Here is a 21,602-nt window from a genome sequence, read left to right on the forward strand (position 1 = left end):
GCAAAGACAACTACAAGTTATTTGCAGCATAAAAGTCTGTCTGCAGTATGCACCAAAAGGAGTCGATTCTTACCTGTAACTCAGGTTCTGTAGTAGTGGTATCTCTGGGAGTCATAATCTATGAACAGTCCCGCCCATGTGCGGGGACCCCGAACCAATCAAAATAGTCTCTTAAGTCGTCTTCTTCTGCAGTTCTGCTTAGACACTTAAGAGAAAATGAAAGACAAATAATGCAGCCTGACATTAACAAGGCTACATTGGCCAGCACTTCATCCTGAAGTGAAAAGGATAGCCAAATAATAATATTACATTTTACAGAGTTTCACCACACATAGAGAAACTCCCCTTCACAAAAATCCTTTGCATGATAGAGAGGAAAGGTTGGACAGACAAGTCTCATAGGCTGCCATTGTGTGTCTGGAAAAGGGATACCGTGCCTTTAAGGAACCCTCCAGAGACCCTCGGTATCCCATGATGCACAGCCAAAGGCAAGTTACTTTCACTTCTTTTTGAAGGTCTCGTAAAGCCAGGCCTGTAGCATCCAGTAAAAAACATTTACTTCCACCGGGGAGGAGGGCGGGTCGCTTATGACTTTCACAGAGATACCCCTACTACAGAACTGGAGTTACAGGTAAGAAACTACTCCTTCTGTAGTAGGGGATCTCTGTGTATAGTCATAATCTGTGAATAGAATGGCAAGCCCATCCCAATAACCAAATCCAGCGGTGGAAGCAAACTAGAAGAAAAATCCTTACTGAGCAAATAAATTCCTCAGCGATGCCTGCCCAACTAGTGCATCTGTCCTGGCATCAGAATCCAGGCAGTAATGTTTAGCAAAGGTGTGGACAGACTTCCACGTAGCCGCCCTACAGATGTCTGCAATGGGAACGTTACGTAGCAAAACCGCTGTAGCCGCTTTGCCTCTCATGGAATGAGCCATAGGCTTACCCCCTAGAGTCTTGTTAGCCTTCTGGTAACACAGTTGCATACAGGCAGACCCCCCAGCATTTCGCGATTTCGTGATTTGCAAAAAAATCGCGAAATCGGCAGTTTTGTAAAAATGCCGCGATTTTTACAAAACTGCCCGCGAAATTTAGAAAATGTGCCCAAAACACTGAAGGCATGCATATTTTACCCACCGTGGCAGTCTCAAAGGGCTTCAGCCCCCCTCCCTCCCCCGGAGTGTTTGTCAGCCCGAGACAGCCCCGGGCTGGCAGCCGTCTTGTCTTAAAGCAGCTGCACCTGAGTACTTAACAAGTGAATGGTCTTTTAAAGACCTGTTAACTAGGCTTTGTTCTGTTATCTGTTTTCACCCCTTCAAGCCCCCTGCCCCTCCACTCTGCCTATGCTGTAGGAATTTGACACCCCCTCCTCCCCCCCCTGCAGATGCCTTAAGACAAGAGGCCCCCAGCCCGGGGCTGTCTCAGCCCGGGCTGACAAACACTCGGGGGAGGGAGGGGGTCTGAAGCCCTTTGAGCCTGCCACTGTTTTGAATATGCCATAAATAATAGTGGCAAATGCACGCACCAATTATTTATCTGACATGTGGAAAGGGGGTAATGGCAAATAAATAACCATGCCTATTGTGCCAGCAGCCTTCACCTGCCGCAAAGGTTGATGAAAGCGAGAGATTCCCACCGTTGACAAATCATTTGAGAAATGCCCGGATAGTTTTCCTGATAAGCTATTTGACTCATTATTTTTTTACATTTTTTTTTATTGAGATTATATAAGTCATTCCATTTAGAGAAAGTACTTTTAGGCAAAAGAAACGTTTGTATTTTGTTTCTAATTAATGACTTCACTGTAGTCAGTAATCTGTATGAAAGATCTGTAATAGACCTACAAGCCGTGTAGGTTGCCTTACGCTGCCATTATTGTGCTTTAAATATTGCCAACTGAGCCACTCTTTCTGTTATCAGCCTCAGAAGGTTGAAAGTCAGAGTCAACAATGTATTTTTTTTTCAACAATGTATTTTAACTTCTTGACCCCTCTGGTTACTTAGAGATCTTGTTCTCAGGTACATTAACCCAATGAGATGATGCTTTGTCACACTCTGAACAATTCCATGTTTTTACTCTAAATTATCGTTGTAACACAAGTACAAAGACAGTGTAATATGCTGTCAATGTAATCCTGTTTCAGCAGGCATATCACTTCTGGAAGCATGAATGCAGTGTTGTGAGGACTAGCCTTGAAATCCAAAAATACAGTTCCATCACACAGACGAATGGGCAGTACAACCTGAGAAGAAGGGGTTCATTTTGTGTAGTAAAATGAAGTCTTGTTGCATAAAAGAGTTTGAAGGCGCTGCCAGCCTCCGGGGACAGGAGATGTACATGCATATGGTATGCACATCTCCTGTACACTCGTGCCTTCTCTTGTCTCCCTTCGGGACAGAAAGCAGCAGCAATAGAGTCTTATAGCTTCATGTTGCTAAATAACTCAAAAACAAAGATATCTGTGTTTGTTGTAGGAAAAATGGCCAAAAAAATGCCGCAAAATTGCCGCTAAATTTCCATATTTGTGCCGCTAAATTTCCTTTTTTGTGCCGCTAAATTTGCTAATCCATGCCGCTATATCCTGGGGGGTCTGTACAGGACACAATCCACCTAGAAATGGACTGTTTGGAGGTGGTAAGGCCAGTCCTGACTGAACCATAATTCACAAACAACTGATCTGACCTACGAATGCCCTTGGTCTTATCTAAGTAAAACTTCAACACCCTCCTCACATCAAGTGAATGAAGGGCCCTCTCTGCCGGAGAGGAGGGATGTTGAAAAAATGTAGGTAACGTGATCGTTTGGTTGACATGGAAATCAGATATCACCTTAGGGAGAAATTTAGGGCGAGTCCTCACAACAACCTTGGAAGCATGAAATACCGTATAGGGCTCTTGACAACACAGAGCCTGAATCTCACTCACCCTGCGAGCCGATGTTATAGCCACAAGGAAAGCCGCCTTCCAGGACAAATGATGTAGAGAAGCCTTATGAATAGGCTCAAAAGGCTCCTTCATCAACCTGGACAGCACCACATTCAGCTCCTATGAAGGCGAAGGACGCCTAATGGGGGGGGAAACACCTTCTTCAAACCCTCCAAAAAATCTTTAATTACAGGTATCTGTAAAAAAGATGTTTGTGAAGGGCATTTCCTATACGCAGTTAATGCTGAATGGAATGGAAATTAAGGCCAAATTGAGCCAAATGCAAGAGGTATGGAAGGATGACATCTTCCTTGCAGGAGGTAGGATCAGCATTCTTGGACGTGCACCAGATGCAGAACCTTTTTCACTTGTAGGCATAGGAAATCCTGGTGAATGGTCTTTTAGCCTCCTTAAGTATTTCCGTGCAGTTGTCAGGTAAGTTCAAGTGTCCATATTGTACTATATCAGGAGCCATGCCGCCAAACTCAACGAGAGGTTGGGGTGCACCATCTGACCCCGGAACTTTGTTAGAAGGTCCAGCCGACATGGAAGCCGCATATGAGGTTGGAGAGACCCGTGGAGCAGGTCCGTGAACCACCACTGTCAAGGCCACTCCAGAGCAATTAGGATCATTCGCGCTCTGGACTGAAACAGCTTGATGAGCACTGCCGGAATCAGGGGAATGGGTGGAAAAGCGTACAGAAAGCTGTTCGGCGGTGGCGAACAGATCTATTTCTGGAGTGCCCCATCTTTCAAAAATGTTTCCTAGCACCTCGTCGTTAAGACCCACTCGTTGTACCTGGTATGCCTGGACCGCGACCTCTCTCTACGATGACGATGTCGTGATCTGGTTGAAGATCTATGCTCACTGAGAGAGCGACGTCTCCCCCGTGATCGGGACCTGAGTTTCCTGGGTCTCGCCGGAACCACCGGCACAGGCGGCTGCGGAAGAGAAGGCGGCTAAGCCAGAATCAAAGGCCTTGGTTGTAGAGGCTGAGGTGGTGGTGGAGGAGGAGGAGGAGGAGGCGGCGGCGGCAGCGGAGGAGGTAGTTGCGGAAGAGTAGGAGGAGGAGGAGGCATAGGCGTCCTAGGCCTTAAGGGTGAGTAGGTCCTGGAGCATTCAGAGTCCGGAGACCGAAGTACTCTCCTCTTCTTACGAGCAGGCCTCGGGGAGGATGCTCTGGAGGTAGACTTTTCTGAGGAAGAGCACGGGCGCCAACGCGACCGGGGACTCGCTGATGAGGAGACGCTAACCACAGAGGCACTAAACACTGTTCGGGGCGTCGACTTCCTCTTCAACGTCGACTTTTCCTTCCTGGCCGTCGACCTTCTCCTAGACGTCGCTCTCCTCGACGTCGCTCTCCTCGAAGTAGCTCTCCTGGACGTCAACGATCTCCTTGACGTCGACGATCTCCTTGACGTCGATTTCCTTCTCCTCGACGTCGATCTCCCTCTCTATTCGATGTCGACCTTCGTGTTGATGGCGAACGGCGGTGTCGCCTCGACGGAGAGTGCCTGCCTCTTCGGGACTCAGCACAACGACGATGGTGTGTCGACGCCGGTGAAGTCCTCGACGTCGACCTCGTCCGAGGTCTCGACGTCCTACCCCTCGACGCACAGCGTCGACGTCGCTTCAACCCAGAGCCCTGGGTCGACGGGAACATATAGTAGTCATGCCTCTTGACACCGAAGCCATCGACAAGGACCGGTGCAGTTTCCGGGCCTGTTCTTGATTGGGGAGCCCCCCAGAGGCCGATGCACGGGCAGAGGACATTAAAAGAGTCCCTCCATGCCCAGAGGTCCCACCTGTTTCTTGAGGTCTCCTCTGCTCCAGGCCTTGGAGACGAATCTTCTCCCTGTCACGCAGGGTCCTCCTGGAGAAAGAATGGCAAATATCACAGGAGTCAGGTACATGGGGAGAAGGAAGACAGAGTATGCATACTCTGTGGGGGTCTGACTTGGCCTTCTTCCTTCCTACCACACTCAGGGCACTTGTCGAATAAAGCTGGCATTTCGACAAGATAGAGGTGGCAAAACTGGTCAAAAAAGACAGCAACTCAAAGAGGAAGACCCCAGACGTCGAGTGAACCACTAATATCAGTGAAAAAGCTCCAAAAATTGAAGATATACCAAAAAAGGTAGAGCTCAATGCTCCAGGGTCCTGTTAGCAGGAGCCGGAAAAAGAACTGAAAGTAACTTGCCTTTGGCTGTGCATCATGGGATACAGAGAGTCTCTGGAGGATTCCTTAAAGGCACAGTATCCCTTTTCCAGACACATATTGGCAGCCTATGAGGCTTGTCTGTCCAACCCTTCCTCTCTATCATGCAAAGGATTTTTGTGAAGGGGAGTTTCTCTATGTGTGGTGAAACTCTGTAAAATGTGTAAAATTGAATAATATTATTTGGCTATCCTTTTCACTTCAGGATGAAGTGCTGGCCAATGTAGCCTTGTTCATGTCAGGCTGCATTATTGGTCTTTCATTTTCTCTTAAGTGTCTAGGGAGGACTGCAGGAGAACACAACTTAAGAGACTATTTTGATTGCTCCGGGGTCCCCGCACATGGGCGGGACTATTCGCAGATTAGGACTATACACAGAGATCCCCTACTACAGAACCTGCTGATCTAGCTAGAAGGATGGTTCACAGTGCTCCAACACCCATCGCAGGCATACACATCTAGGGTGTTATAGAGATGATCAAACACACAAGGTGCATCAAAAGTGTCTACTTTAAAAGTAAAGGGACACTCGCACCACTAGAGTGAACAAAAACCTCTTGTTGGGCTATATTAGGTTAGTCCAAATTAATAACAACTAGTAAAGACATAAATGAGCCACCCTGGCATGAAGCAAAGTGAAATGTTCCATGTTGGAAATCTTCATTTCACACCATGAGCTCGTGCCTTCAGTCTGGGATGGAATCTCACCCCAGATACCTGCGCGGTTGCTGAAGGGTGTTTAGATCACTATAGTGACATGATATGTGTCTAGTACTGTGGGTATTTTCCTACTGAAAGTAAAGACTTGAGATTTTCTGGTACATGCACTATTTCAAAACTTACATTTAATTTCAAAAATTTGTTTTACAATATGGTATTCACCTGGAGTAGTCCTAGGCCTCTCGGATGACACACAAGCTCCGTAACTCAATCAGCTCAACAGGTTCTTAACTCTTGGGAACAAAGTTCCCATATTCAATGCTGGTGAAATTGCCTAAAATGTAATCGTGCAAAGACCAGAAATGGGAACTGCCTCCGCTGTTAACATTGTCCACAAAGATGACAATGCTGATAGATCAAAATTGATTCAAAGGGACATTGGAAGGTAGAAGAATGCCAGAGGGTGTTAGGTGTTGGACTGACAGGTGTTCACCCTTATGATATAAACCCATACCGTTGCGCACATCACTCTCACCCAAAAGAGCATCTCAGTTCTTTTTAAGTCTGGAAGAGGGAGGAACTGAAACCAGCCATGACCTTATTATATTATATTCAATGGTTAGATAACACTTCCTATATCTGAACTACCTAAAAGGCTCAACATTGCTCGACTTCAACTGGATGGAACTGTTCACCATATGTACCCACCTGATGTAGGACTCTCTCGCGCCGCACACCACGCAGAGGTTCTCCTTGACTGTCAGGTAATAGTCTATCTGGGACTCCGGCCGCCCAGACGGCTCGAAGCGCAGTTTCACGATGAACGGCTCGCTGCTAATCAGCTCTGTAGGGTGCAAATGAAGAAAGAAGTCATGTATTTGATCATTTACCGCTTGGCTCTTTTCCTTCGGATTTTCCAATTATCAACAACTAGAATAGATTGAAAATCCGTAACAAATTAAATGAAAAAAAAGACACAAAATGGAATGACACTGAAACACAATTTTTACGTTTCTGAGGAAATGTCATGAAATTTGGTGGACAAGAGGCGCACTCGGAACAGTGCAAGACTGAGATTCAAACAGAAGTAGGTACACATCACTATGAGCAGAGAGAAGGGGAGGCGGAAAGCATAAGACAACCACCAGAAAAGCACCAATCAAAGGCAGAGGAAGGAGAATAAGCCAGAAGATACCAAAGACAACCAAGAGACAGGCCACAGGCAACCCAGAGGCTGGCCGGATGCATCACAATGGGAGCTAATGGTTTGCGAAATAGCAAATAAGGGTTGTAGAGGGGCAGAACCCCACTGAAGGGGGGGGCTGCAGGGGGGCACTGACAGGACATGCACTGGATGCTAAAGGCACACGTGTGGGCTGCAGACACAAAACAAGGTGGAACACTACACACAGAGGCTGCAAAGAGTTCAGAGAGGCACAAAGAGGAACACCAGGGGAAGGAAAGGCCAGAGCACTGGGGTTGCAGAGGAGGGGGTACACAGAGGTAGTAGAGAGGAAGAGGAAATGGGGGATGTAGGATAGGAGGTGGGTACACAGAGGAGGTATGGTATCACAGAGAGGCTGCAAGGGACAGGCAAGGCAGGCAACCGGAAACCAGGCATAAAGGCAGGGCGCACACCCGAACCATAGCCTACCCATCCAACATCATACACCAACACACCTACCATCATATTCCACACAAACTACAACATATTACAAAACACGCACAAACATACATTGAAAAAACAGTATCACACATCCACTCACATACTTCATTTATGCACACAGCCACCATCATAGGTCAATACACCCACCACCATGCAAACATCAGCACCACCACACCAACCATCATAAATCCCTAAAAGCTACATCCTATACTAGCACACACACACTGTCCTGTGCCAGCAAACCCACTGTCCTATGCCAACCCACATAATGTCCTATGTCCACACATCCATCATACACAAACACATCCACCATCAGGTGTCAAAACAAGAATTGTACTATATAGTACCACACACCCACCTCATATCAAACAACCGCCATCATTGGCCACTACACATACCACCATACACCTACAAAGCGATAATCATATGCCAACACACCAACCATTGCACATCCACCCAGTATACAGCACATGACAGCACACCCATCACCATACTCCAATACACCAGCTTTCATAAGCTTATAAAGTCAATGTCACAAATACTGGCTTACAGCAAAATACCCACCATCAGACGTCAAAACAATCGACATCCACCATCATATGCAAATTATCTGCTTGGCCTCCAGACCTAACTGATTGTCAACTGACTGACAATCAACATTCAAAACACTACACTCGCAAATCACCACTTAAGCAAGCGGATCAGTAACATGTAGAATAGGGAGTAGACAGAAGACAAATCTTCCCTAGTTTTTTTTTTTTTTTTTTTTTTAGATGAAGTGACAGATCTTTGGCAGAACAAAGCACTTTATGCTGACAACCAGTAATCTCTTTCAAAGGAAATTAAAAGAGGCTGACAATGATGCAAGTAAAAATATGTTAATATAATTAAATGCAATTTTTGTTTCCCCGAAACCTAGTAGCTTTTCTTGCATAGGCTGCTTAGATGCAGACGAAGCCTGAATTCATGATACATGCAACCAAGAAAGGATGAAGTGGACGGACATTTTCTACCTGGCAAGTAAAGGGAATGTTTCAAGCCAAATACATTATGTGTATTGATCATAATATTGGTAAGCAACTGAGGTGGGTGGTTTTAATGGAGCAGAAATGTCCATCTAGTTTAATAAACCAACGAAACTGATATTTGACTCATTGATACCAAATAATATTTGCATTGCATAGTATTTACCCATTTGCTTTGGCTACCACTGAAGCTGAACGCACTAAACTATGCCTATGATGATGAGGATATTCAACCCAAGTGCCGCAACAGAAGAAAGAAAGAAAACTGCTGGGCTAATTTAACACAAGAGAACACTTGTGATCATTAGAACTCTAAAACAAGAAGATTCATTCCAGAAACCAGAAAATACCCTAGAAAGAGAGAGACCTTACACATAAACTGCTGCTTCACTTCCCGGTGAATAGCACTTGAGGGTGAATGAGCAATGGTCCAGATGTACGAAGCCATTTCATTTCTTAATGGGCCAAATCATTATTCAGACAGTTAAAAAATGCTAAAGGCCTTTTCAGATGGCCAAAAACTATTGCTATTTACGATTTCTATACAGCAGAAATAGCAAATTGCAACCGAGATTTAGGAACCGCAAATAGGGATTACCTATTTGCGATTCCTAAAGCACATGTACAAAGCATTTCCTAAATGCAAATTGGGCATTTAGGAAATACAAAAATGCATTTTTTTTATTGTGACATGAAGCGCACATGTGCACTGGGAAATTCTGAGTTCCTCCAGGGGGGCCTTAAGCCCAGAGGCACCCTGGGTTTTGCATTTCTCAATTTGCTATTTCCTGTTAGGAATTCGCAATTTAGGAAATGCAAACCATTTCCTATTTCGCCCATAGGTGGGAATGCCCTGGTATTTTCTATTCGCGATTCCCTAATAGCGATTCCTAATCTGTGAATTTTGTTCATATCGTTTTGCATTTCTTATATACTGATTCCTACTGAGTCGCTATTTAAGATATGTAAACAGGAAACTTAGTACATCGCGCTCAATATCCCTAGACTCACTGGACATCCAAGACTATGAAGGGCTAAGAAGCCAGGTGAAAGGAGGGAGAGGGCAGCAATGAACCTGGACTTCCTGCCTAGAAGAAGAACCCTAAGGCTATGGGCTGACTCTATTTAGACCTCAGCCCTTAATGAATTTTGCAGATGTTTGGGGGAAAAGTACGAGAAAGTGTCACTGGGCACCAGAGTAAAGATCTCAGATAGTTTTTACCGAAGATACTTCATGGTTAACTCCAGGGCTTTAAGTGGGATGAAAAAACTGGGGGGTCTCTCAAAGGGGCGTGGTCAGTGTACTTGGGGGCGTGGCTTTAAATCACTTACGCAAAAAATCTGTGCTTAGCATAGTGTGCCGCCCGACTTTTATTTTGCTGTTTCCGTCTTTGCATCCAGATATTTGATACAAGTAACATCATACCTACAATAAGTAAGTAATATTGGTTTTGTCAATGGTTATTACTTGCAGAAGATAAATAAGCTGCAACTATATCTTGTATATAATATTGACAAAGCTTCCAATTAAATCCTTGGTGTCCCTACCACAATGTTACTGCTCCTCAGTTTCAGAAAGAGAAGGGAAATCCAGAAAGAAAATGACTCTTAAAGGATTTCCCTTCCCCCACAACGCTCCCCTGGCATGACGTCATGCTGTAACTTCTCTACTACTGAGAAGTGAGCAGTGTGAGCAGAGCACATCCATGTGCCTGGTGCTGTCTCCAAACGGGTCTCTATCGGGCTTTGTTTTGAGCCATGGCACTTTTTTCCGGATTGCAGTGACAGCAAACAGCGGTCAATGCAGTCCGGGAAAAAAAACGGGCTGCCTGTGTCAGGGCTCAAAACAGAGCCCGATAGAGACCCGTTTCGAGGCCCCCTGAAAAAAACTGCCGGTGCTCAGACCCCTTGAGACCCGGCCCACTTAAAGCCCTGGTTAACTCAGAAGTTCCAGCGAAATTGTCCGATGCAAATTCACAGAAACGGTCCACATATATTTTCTCAGCAACCCGGCACTCCAAAAATCATTCAGAGGGAAGAAAAACTGGTAAGTGCCATTTTTGGAAGGGGCCACCATGTCTCCAAAGTCACGCGGCAGCAAGAGGATGGGAAGGGGGGTAAAAGCTATTAATGGGATAGATTCAACAACCGCACTAGTGAGTGAGTTAGCTAATCAGGCCCCGAAACCTTGTTATGGCATGATGTGAAAAGGGGGTAGGAAGAAGAGAGGTATGGTGCCAAAATATTGCCTGAAAATATACTGCGTCCTAAACATTGTTTTCAAAAACATCACCTCGCTGAAGGTAGCAGCAAATCTATATTTTTGTAAACATTATTTATACAGTGATATTTTTGGTAATGATATTCTAACACACAACGAAATCCTATAAAAGGAGGACGCTGAGGAGCTGCTGAGATACTCACAGGATCCTTCTTTCTTTTTCACAGGCAACTGCGGCTGTTCAGATACCTGGGAAGGAGAAGCTAAGGAGCAGGCTGGCAGGCTGCTCACAGGATTTCCCATTCTCACTAAGTGGACGGCAGGAAACCCTAGGGCAGAACTGAGTGCATCAGGCGCGCAACACCCATTGGACTCACCGGGCTTCAGCCCTCCCCTCCTCCTCCCCCCCCCCCCCCCCCCCCCCTCGTGTGTGGCAGCCCGGGGTGACAGATCCCGGGCACACACACAGCCGCACCCGAACGTTTCACAGGTCTTTAAAAAAACATATGAATGTTAATTAGGCCCAGCTGTTGTTTCACCCCTTGTTGGAGGCCCTGCAGCTCCACTCTGATTAAAGGTTCAGCCCCCCCCCCCGAAATTTTTTCTTAGCCCCCCCCCTCGCCCCCCCCCCCCCCCCCCCCCCGAAATTTGGCTCTAGTTGCGCCTCTGTTGTGCATATACCGCTCTCCCTCCTCTCCATGGACGTCTTGAAGACTCAAGCAAAATTAAGAATTTAGAGAGTGGGAATTACTATTGTGCAATTTAGAGCCTTAAGTGATGCTGAAATGCTGCAATGAAAAAGGAATAAAATTATCAGCAGAAACCCAACAAAAAGTCCGTCCTCCTTTGCAATCACCAATGAAAAGTGTCGCAGGAGGTAATGGAAATAGTGTGGGGGGGGGGGAGAGAGGGGGGGGGGGGAAGTATCACCAGATAATAGCAGGGGTATCCAGCATAGGTCTAGGAGGACCAGAGCCATCCGCACTCTCAGGATATTCAAAAGAGATCAAACTGTATGCCCTGAAATAACGGGAACCTTACATATTAATTTGTTAACCTGAAAATCTGACATGGGTCCAGCCCTAGTGGGCCTGCCCTGGAAAAAAAAAAAACTTGATTTACAGATTAAATGTGGGTTCATTAACATTAAAGTAATACCAGCTGAAGAAAACTGATCAAGAAACCCCACCCTGATCTGTGCCAAGTCCATACTTTAAATCTGAAACTTGGACTTGAAGCTACAACCCAGAAAACAAATGAACCCCGATTCGTGCACCCCTTTCTAGGTTTTACCAACTGTATTCTAGAGCACAAGTACCCATTCTCGCCGTCTTGGACAGTCACATCGACCTAATGGAAAGAAAACCAAGGAATGCGCAGGTACTTACCTCCAATGCCCTTGTCCACGTACCACTGGGCTTTCTTGCGATCGCAGGTGCACAAGGGCTCCCCATCCGGAGCATGCAGGAAACAGTTGTCATACAAGGGGGCTTTTCTGTGGGAGACAGTGCAGCATTAGACTCAGGACAGAGGGTAACATTATTCAGAAGACTTGCATCAAAATAAATACAAAAATAATGATGACATTGAACAAAGCAGGATGGGGTGCAGGGCAGAGGGACACAAAACAGATTAAAATCCTTACAGAGGGAATGAGACGTTAGGTCTCCGGCGATCACCTAATTGCACCAGACAGGGCTGCCAGCAGTAATGTAAACAATACATTTGGAATGCCTCTATCAGGGAAAAACATAACATCCAGAGCTGAAATGTACCAGGGGAATAACAAGTCCCCCACCACCACATGATTTTATATAACAGAACATTATGTGTATTTCTAAAGTGCTTGTTCACTCGAAAGAAATAACATAGGTTTATTGTTACCCAGCTCAGTGGAATGGTTGAGTTGGAAATTAAACTGGAAATTCAACCATTTTTCTCCAAACAGCAGCATCGGAGTTCTGAAAATACACACATTTTCGTCTCGAATACACGCTTCCAGCTTTAGTATACATATATTAATTTAAATAGGCAAAACCTCATGAACATCTTCCACATACTCACAAATTCACACACTTTCACCCGCAGGAATGCATACAACATACATTTAACAGTATTTTTTACTTACCTTAGCTTCCAGATAGTGTCCTATTCCAGCTAATGTGCTCCATTTTTTAATTACACTAGTAGTGAATAATATTCACTATTTGTATGATGGAAAATTGACAGAACACAGGCAAGTGGAGCTCCAACCAGCGTCCATTAGAAGAGCCACCCCTGTGTTTCAGGCACAGATTTTGTGACCTCTGAGGCCAGGGGTCATAAAAGTTGTGCTAGGGGTAGCAAGGGGCAAGCCAGGGGTCACAGCTGCGACCCGTGGCAATCCCTAAATGGCGTCGATGCAACATAGTAATCTGATATACCTATTGCTCTGTCCTTGCGGACTTGGATATGTTGGAGAGACAGGCAGAAAAATCAGATTGAGACTTCTCGAACATAGGTCGGCACTGAAGACCAGAAAAGTCAATGCTCCACTAGTCGATCATTTTGTAAAATTAAACCACACTCGCACTGAATTTTCTTGGTACGTGATTGAAAAAATTATGTATCCAAGAAGAGGTGGCAATGTTGAAATCAAAGAGAAAGAATAGAGAGCAGTGGTATATTTCAACATTAGATACAGTTAATAAGGGTCTAAACACGAAGGAGGATTGGATGAGAATCGTGCCCCAATAATGTGTGAATAGATTAGACTGAGTATTATCATATGGACAAATATATTTTTTTAGAAGCGATAATCAATCTAATCTGTTCAACAACAAGAGCTGTAATTCATGTATAGAGGTTATATTTGACCTACTATATATATATATATATATATATATATATATATACACACTTTTTAATTACATGTGCATGAATATTTTCATCCCTTCACTATTCAACCACACTTATGTTCTATATGTAGAAACTTGTCACACTAACATATTGGTTTGATTCACTAACTAAATGAAAAACCAAAACATTTTTTCACCATCTATGCATAGAAATTTGTGCGCCTATTTTTGGCACCAGAGGTGTGGTGTTGTAGTCTCCATCTCACAATTTTATTAAGACTGATCGGTATTATTTTTTTACATAAATAATCACGATCGTACACAGCACACTGAGTTGGGACCGTAATCCTTAGTAAAACTATATGAACCCATTACGTGAACCACCGACAACGCTGTTATGGAAATCTTTATGTGGATAATAACGGCATTTTGAAAGCCTGGTCTCACGCTTAGTTCGGCGTGGTGGCGGGTATGACATCACACATGACGCGGATAAAAGGAGACTCTAGGTGCGGGCGCGTTCTCTTTGATCGCACTGCTACGAGAGCTCCCGGGCAGCCGATAAGTTTGATATAAAGTATGTCGCTTCAGCAATAGGTCTACATAGAGAGTAACGATCCTTCTTCTCTCTCTTTTTGTTTTGTTTTTTTCTTATGCACCGGTCATGATGGATGTAGCCATAACCATATCTCACTTCGGGCCCAGAATCAAAAAATAAACCGCGATAAAACCAGTGTGATTTTTATAAGGCGAGATAGCGTCTGCATGTCTGACACTAACAGGTTCTAACGTTGTGATGTTAGTTTAGTTAATTTAGGAAATTGAAATTAATTCTAAAAATGGCGTTAATATGTCGATCTATATAGGTGAACTCCCAGAAAATATCGGAGACACAAATATCCCTTCCGGTGGACAACAATATATAACCACCAGATATCCAAAAAGAAGGTAATGAGAGATTTCAGTGAAGTCAGTTTCTGAACTCATTTGATCAAAATGTATAACTAAGTTAGCGAGCCCGATATCACAATTCTGTGTACCTGTGCTTTATTTGACAGAACCAACCCCTAAGTGGCCTGATAAACCGCCCAAGGGAATCGATTTAAGGAATAACTATTTTATTCAAAGAACAACTATTTTACTAAGTAAAGGTAATGCCCTTTTTTACAATTTGTTAAAGCATATTTGCTGATTGGCAGACTAACATTTTCATAGTAGGAGTATTAATATTGAATTCACTATACTCCACAGATTTTATATATTTAATATCCCAGTGTCCTACCTCTTTTTACCAACCCGAGGTGGAGTCCTTCACTTATGTGCGTCTGCACGGGTGAGTCTCAAGATCTTTGGAATACAAATGATTGGTGTGGAAGGATGAAGGAATGTGGTATGATATCAAGAAATAGAGCACTTACAAAGATCAATGAATAGTATTGTTCTCAGTGTTACAAGTATTGGATTGTAAAGTGTAGGAAACTACTTTTGATCAAATTTGTGGTTAAGAGCATGTCAGCCTTACTGTTAATACAGTGAATGTATACTGAATGAACATATTTGATCATATTGGTATGTTTTTACAAAATACTTTCTTACTATTGTGGATATGTTTTTGTCTGTATGTAGTTAAGATAAATGAATGTTTTGTTTTACTTTGAAATAGGTGACACCAATCAAAAGGAGATATATTATATTTGTCCTGAAGAAGGTGGCACAATTGATTTAATACCACCGAAACACGTTGACGCCTTAGCTTTTGTTTAATTCGGAAAGACCAACATTGTCACGGTGACAGGGAATTAGAACCCTTGCTCTCTGTTGTCCGCAGTGTATCCGAAGTAACACTATCAAGACAAAGCAAATTGTCTGAATGTCTCCTGTCTTTTTATGAAGTGATACTCTTTTAGTTTGAGGTTTTTACCTAATGTCTTTTGTGTAGGTTTTATGAATTTGTGGAGTAGAGATTATTGTGTATCAATGATTAATACATGCTGTGACATTTTTTAATATAGGTATAATTTTCTTTGTAAGTGCTTTACTGAACCATCTGTTTGATTTGTGATATGAGGTTTACGTGAGTTGAATGGTGTGGTGTGACTGGCTTTTAAGTTAAACAATCCTAAAGGGAAACCTTTCTGTTTTACTACTTAGTCCATGCAAAAGTGTCTAATGTACTAGGGTGGCCTGCACACACGCAAGTTACTTGAAGATGGCTGAAGAGCTACTAGTAGCGCACAAGTTATGCGTTGGAGATGCCAAACTGTTTACCTAATCTAAAATTAGGAGAGGAGTGGGATGGCGGCCCGGTGAGATGCCTTGGCAAGGAGCTTCCGGACAGGGATTGCCGTTTTGACCTAAATCCCCCTTTTCCCCCGCTATTCTGCCTGTACCTTGACTACGGACATCCAGACGACATGTGCCGATGCCCAGTGGAGCCGCTTGGTTTGGCTATAGAGGAGTCTGACCTGGGTTTCTCCAGTGGCCGTCTCCTACCCAGCCGGACTTCAGGCATGGCATTCCTCGTCCCGCTGCTGTGCTTTCCTCCCCCTTCTGCCTCCTTCGGAACGATTCACTGCGGATTGCTGTGAATTGGACCTACCTTGGCGCAGCTCTGTTTTCATCGGAAAACCCTGGATGGCGGCAAATTGATCTGAGACATGATTACTCTCTTCCTGAACGTCCCCATGGCCTCCGAGCAGGGAGCAGCTGTCTGCCCAGACGAAGGATCACCTGCAGCGATGAACTCTAAATGAGGGCGAGTACCACAGCGCTGTTGGTCCGGGAGACCCAAATTTCCCGCCTGCAATTCTACCATTCTAAGAACGGCTCACTCTCCCAGTCCCCGCTGCTGCCTCGCTGCCGCTACCTCCAACATACTGGCTTTTTGCTCAGATGTGTGCCTTCCAGGTAGGGGGGTGCAGGAGCTACGTCCTGCGGTCTCTTCATCATCGATGCCTCCGAATTCCAGAGCCTCTACACGCCTTCTACAGCCAGCCTTCCACCTTTGGTTTTGTTGTTTCGTACCCCCTCTGACTCTCGGCACTTAATCCTGCGCTCTTATTCTTCCTTATGGAATTTTGAGTTTTGGACATCCCACCTTTTCGCTGTTGGACTCAGTTGATACCCACGACTCAGACCCACCATCTTGCCTGACCTCAATAATTTCTCCCTTCCCTCCGGTCTCGCCCTGATGATACTCTATTATTTTTCTCCTTCTTTCTAGTTTGCTAAACCCCATCCCACCTCTGGTTCCCTCCTCCCTCCTCACCCTCTCTCACAACAATACTCTCGTCCCCCTCTACCTTCTCCCCCCCACCATTTTCCCACTCACTCTGTTATGATTGTGCAACTAATTGTTTAATGTATCGTACCTATAACTCGCTACTTGTTCTTCTTATGTAAAACGCTCTGATACCCTGACTCTTGTGACTTATGTTCATCCCTCCATTTCTTTGTGGAGATGGTCTCCGTCGATTCCCATGATCTGGACCCGCCATCTTGTATGACCCCTGTCCCGCCCTTCCTATCTCCCTCCTGACTCCTTCTGATGACTCTCAAACGTTTTTCTCTTTTTTGCTGGTTGCCCTTACCCCATCTCCCCTCAGGTGCCTTTCTCCCCTCTTAGCTATCCCCTGACTACTATTCTTGTCCCCCTTTTCCTTCTTCTGCCTTTTATTACTTGTCTTTTCTTTGTAAATTGCTGTGAAAAATGTTTAAATTATTGTACCTTGTAACTCGCTGTGTTGGTTCCTTATGTAAAGCACTCGGATACCTCTGGGTCTAGCCAGCGCTATATAAAACTCAATAAATAAATAAAAGCTGCGTTCAGGGGTGTTTGGATACTGCATTTCGTACAACCATGTGTGGAGTGCACTACAGGCCATACATGTAATTCTAGTCTTACACACTCATTTATATGGTATTTTTTCATGTTTACTCTGTGTTGAAAGGTGCTGTAGTGAATGAGCCACTTTAGTGGTCTGATGATCTGTGATGACCCTCGATCACCACCATTGTGTACTGACTTTAGTGTGCTATGTTACCTTAGCCTTAATGTAGGATGGTCTTGCATTACAATAATCTTGCCAAAGAATAGAAGGTATGGGATGTCGCGGTGCAGTGTTGTGGATGATGGTGCACACATGTGCTCCATAGTGGATACTGAGGGATTAAGTGCATAGTGTTATTTGAGTTAGGTGAATTATGACTTTAGCCTATTGGCTTTGACGTGGTCTAATATCATTCTGCTTTCCAAGTATTAAAGGCCTATGCTTGAGCAACTCCATATTCTAAACTGCAGCCATCTTCTGAGCCTCTGTAGATGAGAGGTTATATTTGAGATTACATGTGTTGTTCACCGGCAGTGAACCAGAGCAGACCAGTTCTTATCAGGAGGAATGTGCCTTCTTCACATTGGCGTCATAACAAAACGCTTGGCCAGCTGCTGTTGGGTGCCTGGTGTGGAAAGGTACAGGAATCTTGTGAGAAAGGTAGGCGGGTTCTCCCAGAAGCTTCGATAGAGGATAGAGTTCTATATGAGAGAAAGGGGGTCCGAGAGAGGGAGAGATGCTGAGATGCTTGTCTGGCGGTCTGGTGATACATCACGGTGCAGACGTGCAGTCGTGTTTGTGCAACAGACAGTCCTGACCCAACCAAAGAGGGAAAGAGAGACGGACCCTTCTTCACATGACAAGACGCCTAAGATCATGGTGAGGTGTTCCATGTGTACTTATTGTATCTAACTATGTCTTTTATTTTCAGGCTCTATGTATATGTATGTGTTGGTGATTGCTACAAATGTCTATTGTGATGTCTAGTTATTTCTTTCTTTTGTCATCCTATTATCATGTAATAAAGTACCCTTGGAGAATATAATTTGTCTTTATTCCTTGTGAGGGAAGCTCGGGACCCTTTTTTACCAAGTACTTACAGAGGGATGGGCGATTCCCCTCTAATGGGTAATTGTTGATACAGGAGGGAAATCGGCTCCCATCAGGGATGTCTAAATTCTTATTATTATATCCAATACATTGCAAGGAGGAGCATGCGTTGTGTACCCTCTCAGATGGGGAGGTGTTGTGAATTGCTGCATACCCTCTCGGATGGGGAGGTGTTGTGAATTGCTATTTGCAAGTTCCTCTGCAATGGTCTTATATGTTGTCAGTGTTTATTCCTTTCTTGGGTAAGTATTGTGAAATGTGGTGTCTTTCTGGATCCTGAGAAAGGATGTGGTAAGTAATGGCCTGGTGACTGACAGAAGCACCAAAACATACAGAGACGTAGGTCATTACAGGTGCTTGTGTACTGAACAACTCGTGCTACCTTTCCTGTTACCTAGTTTGCCAGTAAAAGAAATATTTTCAATACATATTTGTTTATGCCCCAATTAGGTCATCAACCTCTGCATAAATAACTGTGTGTGAGGGGGTGATTGACAGCTCTGTGAAAGATAACATGTAGTCTAACAGACCATGACATTCAAAGGAGGAGAAATAGTGTTCACTAGTCAAAACATTCAGAAGGAAACCACATCAATAGAAATTTCTTTGAACAAAGTCACATAACTAGATATTGAGATCTTTGGATTCACAGACAGACACCTCACACAGATTACCTGGCTGAGTAGCCCACGCCCAGTGGCTTTCGCTTTTGTTTCCTTGGGTCCTTGCTTTGTTGTCCCGGAGCATCCTGGCTGCTTGTCCCACACTTTTTAGACCGCCCTTTTTGCTGGTGGTCGGTTTCAACACTGGGGTCCCTAGTGGATCTGCAACCTTTGAAAGGCACATCCACCAAGCCTTGGCACTTCTGCAACAACCTAGCCCTGGGTGATTCTTTGCCGTCGGGGGATGCTGACGTGGGCAAAGGTGGCAGCAGGTGGAGGAACAGGGCCAGGGAGATCTGGGCATCTTTGGCAGCATAAGAGATCTGCAGAAATGGGGGTGATTAAGAAACTATTATTGAAAAACAGGCTACATCACCATCCCCCGCCCCCTTTAAGTGTCCGTCAACATCCTGAAGAGCAAGTCTGCCGCTGGAGAAGCAAAGCTGCATACCAAGGAACGCCAATGATTCAGCATCACTCTGGTTAATGGAATACACACATGGTCAGCTGTAAACCAAATTCACCCATTGGTACTTATGGAAATCCAAACCTATGGGCTTCAGTTAGATCCCTACCCCCTAGTCTGATGTATCCTCTATTCAATTCCCCGAGGACCACTGCAGCAGAATGACTCTGCTAGATACATAGCAAATCTACACTCTAGAGGTAATCCAGATGCATACTCAAACCGATAACTCGAAAGGCACCCATGAAACTTATCGTTCGGCTCTCTGATTCACCACACTGACTTCCTGTCAAACTACACCACTTCAAGACCCTCTGCTAAACCCACAATCATCTTCAACTTTATCCATGATTACTCTGAGCTACTCTTCTAGTCTGTGCATCTACACAGTAGTGTAATAAATTTGAGCACTATATTATCACTACGTATTTACCATAATGCAAGCTCTGCTCAGTCAAAGCGGTTAGAAATTGTTTCTAAGGCAGCGACACTCGGAAAGCTGCTTATTCATTTTTTCGAAACTAGTAAGACCTTCTTTCTTAGTCTACCATAGAATTCCTTAGTGGACTGTAACGCCAACACCTCTTCAGTGTTAATCTGGGTGTATCAGATTTAGCTGTTAGAATTGATAAGTGCTATCAAACGTTTGGTGACGGAAGAGAGATATTAAAACTGGTCTTGCTGCTACTCAAAGTCAAAAGGGACAATGAGTGCACATACTCAAGAATTTGTTTTATTCCTTCGACAGAAAGTCTCACCCTCCTTTAACATTAGCAGATGGAGGCAGTGGCGCAACAAGATCAAGTGGCACCCATTAAAAATGTAATCAGTGACCTCTCTTTGTCACCATCTCACAGATATACGAAGGCTGTAAACTTGGGTGTGGGCAGATTCTCCACACCAGAGTCTTTAAATGCCTACAGTGCACCCTCACTTCGGAAATGTTAAAGAATTTGTGAAATTTCATTTGAATCTCCTACAGTCTGAGCAGCAGAGAGGGTTCGGAAGCATTGATTTTTAGGAACAGATAGGACATCTCACGTAAGAGTGGAGTGGTTCCAGTAGTGTTGGGAACAAGAAGAAGGTTCACCCTAACATACATAGCATTTAGTTGTAGGGGTTTTCATGTTTTCTAGTTTCAGTAATTTTTATAGGTCCATTCCTTGAGAATCCCTTTGCTGTTGCTCTGGTTTTTCCTCTCCCGTGCTCTCATTGAAGAACCCCTTTGGAAAACTGCTTGTATTCGGACCATGACACTTCAGGGAAGCCTAATGAACAAGTTACTTACCTTCGGTAACGCTTTTTCTGGTAGATACAATATCTGCCTGTGGATTCCTCACCTTGTGAATATCCCCCTTGCGTCAGCAACATTCGGAAAATTCTTTTGTAGCCTCGCGCCGACGTGGACTCGGACGTCACAGAGACACGACATCGCTCGCGACTCCGCTGACGTCACCGACGCCTACAATAGGCCCACGCCGGCGTGATGACATCAGTTCCGCCCTTTTTTCCGTGCCATCGAGGCACACGGACGGACCAATGACAGTAGATATATACAAAGTATACACAGTATACAATAGTCAAGGCAAAACACACAGTGTAAAGCAAATGCAGGAAAGCAATACATTTCCTTGACAACAAAATAAATATACATTACAGTACAATTACTCTGGCATAGAAGAGTGGACAACGGGGAGGCGGGTGGGTCAGTGAGGAATCCACAGGCAGATATTGTATCTACCAGAAAAAGCGTTACCGAAGGTAAGTAACTTGTTCTTCTGATAGATACATCTGCTGTGTGGATTCCTCACCTTGTGAATAGAGTCCCACAGCAGTCCCCACTCCCGGAGGAGGGTGTCCACTCTTCTAAACCAGGAAATCCTGAAGGACAGAGCGCGCAAAATGGCCGTCCCTCCTGACTTCGGTATCCAAGCAGTAATGCTTCGCGAAAGTGTGGAGGGAAGACCAAGTTGCCGCTC

General features: G+C 44.5%; 1 protein-coding gene across 2 annotated transcripts in view; it reads right to left on the reverse strand.

Moving 5' to 3' along the window:
- LOC147689618 (exonuclease 3'-5' domain-containing protein 2-like) overlaps nucleotides 1–21,602 on the reverse strand; it is a 91,856-nt gene that overhangs the window by 28,247 nt on the left and 42,007 nt on the right. For both annotated transcript variants that reach the window (XM_086937045.1, XM_086937044.1), the window contains exons 5-7: nucleotides 19,170–19,480; nucleotides 12,107–12,213; nucleotides 6,515–6,650 (exon numbers count right to left, since the gene is read on the reverse strand). In XM_086937045.1, the coding sequence (XP_086793171.1) occupies nucleotides 6,515–6,650; nucleotides 12,107–12,213; nucleotides 19,170–19,480 (554 nt within the window). The remainder of the gene's footprint in view (nucleotides 1–6,514; nucleotides 6,651–12,106; nucleotides 12,214–19,169; nucleotides 19,481–21,602) is intronic.

Source organism: Lissotriton vulgaris, chromosome 9 (genome assembly GCF_964263255.1).
Source record: "Lissotriton vulgaris chromosome 9, aLisVul1.2, whole genome shotgun sequence".
Taxonomy (NCBI): Eukaryota; Metazoa; Chordata; class Amphibia; order Caudata; family Salamandridae; genus Lissotriton; species Lissotriton vulgaris.